An 11,508-nucleotide genomic window follows, 5' to 3' on the forward strand; every position below is an offset into this window, starting at 1 on the left:
CAACAAGGAAACTGGATTCACAAAAGCATGGATTAGCTTAGTTACACTGGTCCTGTTTACACCTGGTATTAACATACATCTTGGGTACTCACAAGTGTACAGCTCTGAGTACAGGTGTGAATGCACCTAATGCGTCCTCAGTGTGTCTAGAGATCTGATCGCTTACACCCAGAGACTGTATATAAAGATGGACACTGCATCTCCACCATAGACTGCATAAATTAAGGGATGTAGCCACCGTGACATCACCCATTAAAGTCTTGAGTTTTCAACATTTCTGCCGTGACCATATTTGGAGAAGAAGTTGGAGCTGTGGAAGAATGAGGGGTGAATCTGACTTATAGACTGTAGCAACACCTTGAAAGACAGCCTGACACTTAGGTGGCCCTGCCCTGAAATATGCATAACTTTGGGCCTTAAAATGTTAATGGATAGGTTATTCAGAAATTCAAAAAATTAGGTAGAGGGACCAAAATGTTTTTTTGTTTTTTTTTGTACCAGGTTGTATCTGCTGTACAGGTCGGCATTTTAACATGGAGGCCTATGGGGATTTTCTCTGTTTTGGAGCCAGCCTCAAGTGGCTACTCCATGAACTGCAGTTTTTGGTACTTTCACATTGGCTTTATTTTTTAGCCTCAGAAGTTGCCACTTGGTCTCCACCTCCTCCTACTGTACAAAAATGAAGTTAAAATATCTCCAATATGGCCGCTGCCATCTTGCACTTGTGACATCATTTAAACGCAGAGTGTGCGCAGTAGTGATCTTCGTGGTTTCAAGTTCCCGCTCATATACCCAACCAACAAATCAAGAGCAGCACCAGTGGCACACATACGTAGCTGTCAATCATGATTTCCAACTGCAACAAGTAAAAATGAACACTTAAACAAACATCAGCGTGTTAGGAGCTACCTAAAATGACATACACCATCTTCGGGGAAAATGTATTTGACGTGTATTTTGATCTTTTAGTTTGGCCCACATCCCATCCACTAACATGTAAGGGACAGGGTTTATGCCTATGACCTATTCTGCAGCCAGCCACCAGGGGGAGATCAAGATACTTTGGCTTCACTTTTGGGGAGCTGTCATGTCGTCCATCTTTACACTGTCTACACTCTGGCCACATTTGGAGGTGATCTGGGCCGCATATCGCCACATTCTCTGAGCCATGCGCACTAATGTGTCCTGGGTCAGCTCTACAATGGAATACGATTTCATATATATCAATGGCTGTAAAGCAAGACAAACCTCCCATTTTAAATCAACAATGCATTTGGCTTATTTGCATATAGAGCAGGTAAGTCAGATCAATAAGTGTACATGTGAGTTTTCCTCTATGTCAACAAAATCTTGACACTAACGTTAGCTGGGTAGCTAATGCTACTTTACTGAGGGCTGACTACACAGGTAACATTTGCTCCCACACAATAGTAATGCAAACAACTTGGTCTCACTCTGAAGTCATTGAATATTGGCACTTAGGCAGTGAAGTTCGGCGACAGACGCTGATGACAAAAGCTGTCCACTCATGTTGGCATGTTTGGCAGCTGGTTGCCATTATTGTATAATGCACCACACGGTGTCCGGGGGAAATCCTAAGCCAAACCCTGTTGCCCTGTTATTTTTTCTAAGCCCAACCACATGCTTTTCTTGCCTAAACCCAACCACATGTATGTTAGCCAAACGCAACCATGTGTGTTTGTTGTTGAAGGGAAAACACATCAATTTTTGGTGTTGTACTGATGTAGTGCGTTTATTTTGAAAGAGACTGTATGCGCTCTACATTTCCTGTGAAAACTGAAGTGTATTTTAAAACAGACAATGTATATAACAGGCTGAACTTGACATGTTGTCCCAGAAAGTCAACAACCAACGCACCCAGGGTACCTTGCTATATGTCAGCATGGAAAGTCCATGACAACAATATGTGATGATGTCAGAGTGAGACTGGGTTGGTGCAAAAGATCCATTTTGAAGTGGATTAAGGATGCCAAAGGAAAAGGAGAGAGAGTGACACAGAGGCATTTCCATCACCTGATGAAGTTTCCTCAGCTTGATATCGATGAAATTCAGCCAATCACTGTCTATACCGCGTGTAGTAACTTCTGGCCCCACGTCAGGGCTAGCTATAATTTCTCCTCTATTTATATCTCTTTAAGATATTTTTTTGGGCATTTTTGGACATTGGACAGTTAAGCATGAAGGGGGGAGAGAGAGAGGGGTAATGACATGCAGCAAAGGGCCACAGGCTGGAGTTGAACCCGGGCCGCTGCGGCAACAGCCTTGTACATGGGGCGCCTACTCTATCCACTAAGCCACCGACGCCCCTCTCCTCTATTTATATCTATTGGTCATAACCAGAGGGATGTTTCTTTACTAACACTATAATCAGTAAAAACTATAATTTATTCAGTGCACCTTTATTTGAGTCTACAGTTATTACTTTTAATAGTTGTTTCTGCAATGATGCAGTCATTTAATAAACAGGAAATTCATTCAATGAGTCACACAAGAGAATACTGCAGAAAAGGTTAAAGGTCATGTCTTTAATTTTTATTACCAGCTGTCATAATATATATTAATTTATTAAGGAAGCAACGTATCACCACAACCTCAAGAAAGTTGACAGTCTTCAAAATTCATGTTATACAAAGGGAAAAATAGAAAAATCATCTAAGAGCTCATAACTTTAATAACAACTTACAATGAAACAAATGGTTATAAATATACCATCCATACCGCACAGGTGTATTACCAAAAGCTTAACTATTACATATATTATTTTCTTTAGATAACATATAAATACAGTCTCAAATGAAATACAATACATTTTTTTAAGTAATCCAGAATAAAAAGATAAAGAATTATATACTGACTTTAGGGGTGACGTTAACCACCACTACATTTCAGACTGTGTACAGGCAAAAATTACATCACCATAAAGGATACAGCTGTTAACTTTTATAAAAATAACTTGTCTATTTGCTGAAATTGTCACTATATCCACACAGTCTTTGAAAAAAAATCAGGTTTGCTAGGATCTACTTTGTCACGCGGCCATCATGTTAGACACACTTTTCACAAAGTACCAAGCACCGCCCACCGGCTTCACCAACATTCTCATTTTACAGCTAAACAGTACACTAAAATATGTTTCTGGAAACATTTGAGGTGAGACATAGGCAGTACAGTAACAAAATCTTGATTTATATTTGATCAGTGCTGCCTAGTTTCACCACAGCTCATGAGCAGTGATTGACGTGATTGACAGCTGCGTTAGAGACTTTTCAACACTGATTGGTTGTTTTTGTTCACAATCAGTAAAGTCGTTAGAAATGCTACAAGGCAATAGAGAAAGCAGAGGAGTATGATTTCTTCACAGATGATCTGTCTCATTAGCCCCATTTTCACCAAACACTTTCGGTATAGTACCTTTGGAACCAAAAGTAACCCTTCAGACATGGTACCTAGACCTTAGCATTTCCACCGTAAACAGTACTCTTACAAGTGGGCAAAGTTGTTGTCACTCTCTGCTCCGTCCAGCACTCACTGTATTTCCTCCTCACAGGTGACACAGATGTCTGCGCCTCATTTATCATTCATCGTATGGGGTTGTTTTTCACAACAAAATAAAACAGGCTGCAGTGAGAGTCTCTCACGATTAGATATTGAAAAATAGTGGGTTTGTGCAGTTAGTCCTTTTAAGGCAAGCTCAGGGGTTTAGTGTTGACGGAGCCCACAGGAACGAAGCTCTGCCGCTTGTTTTTCTCCAAGTGAGGACTGGGCAGAGGTGGGTAGAGTAGCTAAATATTGTACTCAAGTAAGAGTACTGATACTTTAGAACAATATTACTCAAGTAAAAGTAAAAAGTAGTCATCCAAATAATTACTTGAGTAAGATTAAAAGAGTATTTGGTGAAAAAACTACTCAAGTACTGAGTAACTGTTGAGTAACGTCTGATTTATTTGTAAAATAAGAACATGAACGTAATCAATCAATCAAAAATAATAATCTGCAAATTCATGTATTTTAAACGATACCCCTTTAACTAAAACAAAAATAAATCTTTACAAACATAACATAAATCAAGGCATAAGAAACACAGATATATTCTTATATATACTGTATATATATATATATATGTAATTATGTATTCAGAGGTGGGTAGAGTAGCCAAATATTGTACTCAAGTAAGAGTATTGTTGCTTTAAAACAATATAACTCAAGTAAAAGTAAAAAGTATTTTGCATTAAAACTACTCTGAAAAGTACAATTTATCCAAAAAGTTACTCAAGTAAATGTAACTGAGTAAATGTAACTAGTTACTACCCACCTCTGAGACTGGAATATATGCAATCCACATAATCCTGCTGAAATTATGCTTGAAGATCCACTCATTATGGAAAGGTCAAAGTTGTCATATTGAAATCTAAGGAGTGTTGATTCACATCGTCAACTTGTGCATTGACTGGACTGCTTGGGCAGTCGGCCCAGTGAATTAAATTGTTTTTTCTTAGTCTACAGCTGCTGCAAGAGGCAGCAAAACATCCTTTCATTTTATAGTTATAGTTTACTAATAAAACTCTCTAAGATATGAACAGTAGTTACATAAGCTTCAAACCAGCCACATCTCAGCCCTGAGCAGAGTGATCGTCTGCTATTAACTATCAACAGACTGCAGTGTTCACAGCTCCTCCTTTTAGTACCAGATCTGTGTGCTCGGTACCCCAACAGAGGGGGGACCAAAAATGGTAACGGTACAGAACGATTCCATTGGTACCATCTACAACTCTTCACAGTGGAAACAGAAAAAAAGCGTACCAAACTGAACTGATCCGTACTGCTTGGTGGAAACAGGGCTATTTATTTCTGTGTGAATATAGTGACAGTTTCAGTAAATACGGAAAAAGTCATTTTAAAAAGTTACCAACTGTACCTTTAAGTAGCAAATCCAGTATTTTTTTAGACTGTTAATCCAGCTCCAGAGCCCTGACATCAGTGTAGATACTCTCCTCCTCCTCTGGTTTTCCATCCCTTGTCCCTTCTTTACTAGCTTGCCTCCTGGTGAAGATTGGCGCAGAATAAACCAATGAGTCCTCATCTGTCTGAGGAAATATATGGAGACAGTTATTTGATGGCAGATGACAAAATGTAGAGACAAAAACATGCTGATAATTTCAAAGCCACAATACATTTTTCTTTTTATATCTTACCTGCTGAATTTGCTGATCACCACTGGCTGCTGCAGCATTTGTTTGCAAAGCAACAGAAGCTGCATTATAATATAAAAACAGCATTAATGTGAATCCAGTTTTGACAAATACTGTTTGATAGATAGATATATGAGTGACTTTGCCTACCGTTGCAACAACCACAAGATTCTTTCTTGAGTTTCTTGACTGAGTAAATGAGAAAGGCTATGACAATCAGACTGATAGCCAAAGCAGCACACAACAGAGAGACGACTATTTGGTTCCTCTGCGAGCCCCACATGGTGTCTGCTGACACAATATGGAAAGTTAACCATTAGAAAAGGTGTATATAAGAGTAATTTATAATTTATGATGTTCTGGTACATTTGCTTGATGTAAGTCAAACACACAAATGTTCTTATTTTCCAATTATATATGTAAATATGATGCAGTTACCTTCAGTGTTGAGTTCTGATCTGTTTCCAGATAATCTCTCCTCACATGTGGGTACAGCACAGTTGTAAGTCCCAGCATCAGAGGAGCTCACGTTCTTGAGGAAGCGGTACAAACATCCTTCAAGGTTCTTTTCATGTTCCTCAGCATTGTTTCCTTGAGAACAGTTCAAACTTGGGAGACACTGAAGTAATCCGGCTCTTAAACAGCACACACATGTCTTGTTCTCAGATTCAGAGAGGGCTGAACACTGGGTCACTGAGTCTCCTGGACGGACTGGATCAGATGGAGGGGCTGCAGTGATCGCAGGCTCTGGTGCTGGGAAAAAAGTTTAAAACTTCAACTATTCATTTTCAAACAAAATACAACTGTTGACATAATTAAAACAAAGCTGTAATAAAATTAAGATATGTATTTACCTTCAACTTTCAGGTCTGCTCCTTTCAGAAATGTGAAGTTTTGTTGGTGTATTTTCGCACAGAGGTAAACTGCTGTATCACTTGTCCTTATGTTTTTAATATGCAGGACAAATTCTCCAGGCTCTTCCATGGCTGTAATTCGAGGATCTCTCTCAAAGCTGAAAGTTTTTCCTAATACTTTTGGAAAGTCTCCAGAAACAAGCCTCATCCAAAAGATGCTTCCCGAAGACTTGCGGGGACAAGTCAGTGTCACATCAGCTCCAACACCAACAGTCTTTGTCTCAAAGATCTGCTCTACTGTGCATCCTGAAAAAACATTATTTAACATTAAGAGAGGCAGAATCTTGAATGGTCTCTCCTCAGTTACTGCAAGAACATGACGATACTTGAAATGAATCTGCCCTCTCTAAATATACTTACGTCCCACTCTGAGCATCAGCAGTAGATAAAGCACAGTCTTCATTTTCTGGTTATTATTCCACTTGAGACTTCTTAAATTGAGACTACATTATGAAAGGATTCACTGTAATGTAGTCATATCAAGTGGGAGGGAACAGTTGCAGAGCAACATGATTGGCCTCTCGTTATGTTGGCGTTTACCACCACAGTGGAAATAAAATCAACCATCTTTCCAACCTAAACACATGAAACAACACCAACAGCACGCTTCTGTATAAACGTGGGTTTCTATAACAACACAGTGACAGTGAAAGTAAACACAACAGATGTGTTGGTCTTAATTTGAACTACAGTTATTTAAAGACAAAAAGCAGAGACACAACACAGCACATTCTTCTGTTGTACATCTTTGTTGTTCTTCACTGCTATACTAACATGTATCAGGGTTGTAGCCTGATTTCCAGAAACTCTGAAATAGAAAGCAATCATATTTCTATGATTTATGGGGTACTATATTTACTTTGAGTTTGATTATTCATGCAAACCCAAGATTATGTTCAATAACAATATTTTTAAATGGTCAAAACCAACTTACTACAACTTTATTTAACTTTGAATGCTTGTTAGGGTATGATTAAGGTTAAGCAACTAAAACCTCTTAGTTTAATTTAGGGAATGATCGTGGTGATGACAAACACTAATAAAGTCAAGATGCTACATAATTGACACACAACGTCCTCCCTTGGCACTGAATATTGGATTAAAGTGTCTGAACTGGCACAATCTGCGCCCTAGGCAGGCTTCTCCTGGGAAATTAACACAAATAAACCACTTAGCTGACAAACAATAATAATAAATGACAGAATTAAGAATACAGAACGTGCAAATTTGCAAATTTAAATCTCTTCACATACACTTCTTCCACTCCACCATTTCACTTATGTTCAGTTAAAAATATTAAAAAATGGTGGGGCCCTAGACAACCGCCTGTTTCACCTGTAGGAAGATCTGCCACTGGTGGGTTAGACTCACAAGTCAGTCTTTAGACGCTTGTAGAGGTGAAGATCGGTGCCTGGAATTGGGCCTGTAGGCTCCCGACCAGACCAGCACACTGTGGTTTGTAGCCGTTATCAAGGTCAACATATTGTTGACCACAAGCCAAAACATGTTAGACAATGAAATTTTTCTTGATACTATAAGCATTGCCGTCCAGCACCTGCACACAAAACACACATACACAGTTAAAGATACAGAAGAGTGAATGTTATTTAGAACAAAAGGCCTGCAGGAAATACTTTCATGGTCTTTGTGTCCTGCTTTGTACCTTCTGTTTTTTCTTTGTGTTTCTTTGCATGTCACACACAGACAGACACAGACAAGCATGCATTCACAGTCACCACTGACAAAAAAATAGTGTATGGAAACTTTAGCATTGCTGTGGTCGGGCTGCAGACTAAGGTGTCAGTGCAAGGGGGCTTTTCTAACTTTCTCACACTCTGTTTTAGTCTCAACAAGCTGGACTTGAAAGCTGTTTTAAAAAGGCAAACAGAATAAAACAACAGTATATCACTTTCATAACTATTATTATCACATCAACTTACAGTTGATGTGATAATAACAACTTGGAGTTGAAGGGTAAAGTTGCACTATGTCATAAAGAGATTTTTTTATCGCAAGTTTCTGTGGTTCTGTGCTTTTCATCCGTAGTTGCTGTCAGTGAGGGTAAGTGCCAATCATTCACTGGTTCCACTGGCCAAATTAATGGTGAATAAATCAACACATTTTATATTAAAATTAAATCAAGACATGAAATTACGTGCATATGCAATATTTTAAGATGCAGGTGCATGTGGCTCTAGATTTGGTTGTTATCTGAGTTAAGAAGCCTGCTGAAGCCTCTTGTATCTCTCCTCTCACTACACATCCTGTTGAAGCCCACCGTCAGGTCTGTTCTGAGTAAACAGCCTTGATGGTTGGTAAAAGGGAGGAGAAATAGCCAACCACAGTTTGTGCCTGTCTGTGTAGCTGCTGCATGTGTTCTTGTTTGTTCTTGTCATGACAGATGTACTTTACAAAGTGCTGTGAGACCACAGAGACTGGGGGCGGCTGGGGTAGGGGGCATTGTTTAGTAGTTGTCCTGTATATTTTTTTTAAAACATTTTTATATCATGTTCTGGTGGGCAGACACACAGAAGTTTACTGACTAGAACATTACCATCTTGATCGCTGGGTCACAGATCTGCTGTGTACATGTTATATCATTGCACCAAATTTCACTGCAATCCATCCAGTAGACATTTCACACAACACCAAAGATATCAACCTAATAATGGCGCCACATGAAAAGGTATTATAATAGCACATCCTCTGGAAACCTCGACTGCCTGCACAAATTTCATGATAATCCATCCAAATTTATGAGCATTTCAGTCAGGATCAAAGCGGTGGATGTCCGACAGAACCAGGCCTGTAATGTGGCTGACAGTGTTGCGCTTGTGTTACAGGTTCACCCTTTTTCCTCTTTAAGGGCGGTGGCCTTGTGGGCAACCTATGAGTCTGTGACGTGTGCTTTGTTGTATGTGGAGGGAAGCAGCTCTTTCGCAGGTGTGTCATGGTGAAGACCGCATGCAGCAAAGTGTGATGATAGCCAGCAGGATTAAAGGTGCTTTCACACCTGCCCTCTTTGGTTTGGTTCCATCAAACTCAAGCTCATTTGCCCCCTAAGTGTGGTTCGTTTGGGCAGGTGTCAACACAGCAATCGCACTCGGGTGCACTCCAAAACATCCTGACTGAGACCTTGGTGAAGAGGTGGTCTCAGTCCGGTTACAAACGAACTCTGGTGCGGTTCATTTGTGGTGAGAACGTGTTCTGACCTCCATCCCAACCAACTGCAGTCACATGACACATTGTTTGGGTTAAACATGAGCATGTTACAGTCCTGGAGGATTATTAATGTGCACCTCCTCCTGTACTGCCTTAATATGCACATTCAGCACATCCAATGCATCAAAACATTGTTTTCTAGTTGGAGCCGCGCCTCGTTTTCAAACTGTATGGTTTGACTAAAATGAACAATGACAGCAATATAGTCCACGATGAGCAGCGCTAAAATCACCCTGCGTAGTTGTCCCTCCATTGTGACATTAGAAAGTGTCACATTTATCTTGCAAGTGTACTCTTCTTCAACGTTTTGTTTACTCTGCACCAGGAGAGGCTGTGGCTCCCCCTGCTGGGATATGCTTGTTGAGTTGGTTGCAGTCACCTAGCATTAACCACACCTGTGCTGCCTGTCGAGTTTTAAATCTAATATTAAATCTTGGGTTAATTTAGGGTTAGGACACAAAATATGTCATATTGTTTCACTTGCAGGCAAAATGAAAACAGTAAACAGTCCCCATTAGATTATTATTTTATTTTATTATTTTTTGGCATTAGTTAAACCCTTTGGATTAAAAATAAATCAAAGTAAACTATACAAGTATTTTCAAAGTAGTCAATGTTCACTTTTTTTCAGAAGCAAATATAACATGCTTTTACTGTTAAGTCTTTATAGGAAATTGTGAAAATCATTGGATTAAAAATGTGGTAAAAGATCGACATGAGCAGGGAAAATCAAGCGATATAAAAAGACTGCCATATTAGTCTCATCAGGTATTGCTTCAAAAGTATTTTATTTATTTCTACTGTGCTGCAAACATTGAAAAAAAACATCCAATCTCACTTTTTAATACTTAAATCCTGCAATCAGTGCAAATAAAGTAGTAAATAAAGTAATTCAAAAAGAAACAAAGTAAAGTAAACATTTAAAGATGAGACAAAAATATGCCATTTTTAAAGAAAAGCAAAAACAAAACTTTTGAAAAGCCTGAAGATGGTTTACCTTAAAATTGCAATACATATAAGAGAAATTCAAAGCCTTAAAACTGCTCATCGGACAAAGGAATCCATCAGAAACCTTCCTCAAACTCCCTCCTCTTTCAAGGTGAATCTTTCAAACTGCATGTCTGAGTGGTAGCACTAATCCTCTTCATACTTTAATTAAAAAATGCAAAAGAATATCACTCAGAGCAACTAACATAATTGTATTTTGCATCATGATAATCTATAAAGCCTTAATATAATAAGAGCATAAAAAGTCACACAATGGTTGCAAACAGACAGAACATGATGTCAGAATGACACGTTAAACATATTTGAAGGTTATCCAATTAAAAAATTGTTACCATTATCAGATGTTGAGTAACATATTTACAACAGTGGGCCAGACAAAATTATATTAATCAGCAAATCCAGAAAAGGTTAATCTTTCACTTAAGTCCTGACATCAGTGTAAGGCCTCTCTCCCTCTGCTGCTCTTACATTCCTTCTGTCTGCTTGGCCAGGTTTCTTCTTGGTGAAGGTCGGTGCAGAATAAGCCAATGACTGACTTGCAGCATTTGTTTGCAGAGTGACAGCAGCTGTATCATGAAATAAAAACAAAGATTAAAGATAAAAGATGCTGTTTGGTAATTTACACTAATCACTAATGCAACTCCTGTTAAGTTAGATTTTGCAAAATAGGCGACTGTTTGATGGACTGATGTATGAGAAGGTTTAATTACCATTGCAATGATAACAAGTTTTCTTCTTGATGGTATAAATCAGGAAGGCAATAACAGTCAGACTTAAAGCCAAAGCCGCAAATAACAGAAACAGAAGTATGTTGGCCTTCTGCAGATCCCACATGTTGAGCTCTGAAATAACATCAGGAGCAAATAATGAAAGTTAACTGCTTTATTGACGAGGTGTTACAATATAATGGAAACTAAACTTTTGTAATACATTATTTTAATCACTTCTACTGGAATCACAATTAATGATTATTAAAGATTAATATGGAAATATTTTGCACTTACCTTCAAGTTTTGCTCCATTTCCAAATAATATCTCTCCACATGTGGCCACAGCACAGTAATAAGTCCCGGCATCAGAGGAGCTGACGTCCTTAGAGAAGCTGTAGATACATTTCTGTGGAGATCCAGCTTCAGGACTCTTCTCACATCCAT

General features: G+C 38.8%; 1 protein-coding gene across 1 annotated transcript; it reads right to left on the minus strand.

Moving 5' to 3' along the window:
* Window positions 1-4,422: 4,422 nt before the first annotated feature.
* Window positions 4,423-6,545, minus strand: LOC126389161 (uncharacterized). The gene is made up of 6 exons (XM_050042692.1): window positions 6,485-6,545; window positions 6,065-6,370; window positions 5,649-5,963; window positions 5,361-5,498; window positions 5,214-5,272; window positions 4,423-5,105 (listed from the first exon to the last, which is right to left on the minus strand). The coding sequence occupies exons 1-6, from the start codon at window positions 6,525-6,527 to the stop codon at window positions 4,971-4,973; spliced, it is 996 nt and encodes a 331-aa protein (XP_049898649.1). The 5' UTR covers window positions 6,528-6,545; the 3' UTR covers window positions 4,423-4,970.
* Between the last annotated feature and the right edge of the window lie 4,963 nt (window positions 6,546-11,508).

The sequence above is a fragment of the Epinephelus moara genome, chromosome 4, assembly GCF_006386435.1.
Source record: "Epinephelus moara isolate mb chromosome 4, YSFRI_EMoa_1.0, whole genome shotgun sequence".
Classification (NCBI taxonomy): domain Eukaryota; kingdom Metazoa; phylum Chordata; class Actinopteri; order Perciformes; family Serranidae; genus Epinephelus; species Epinephelus moara.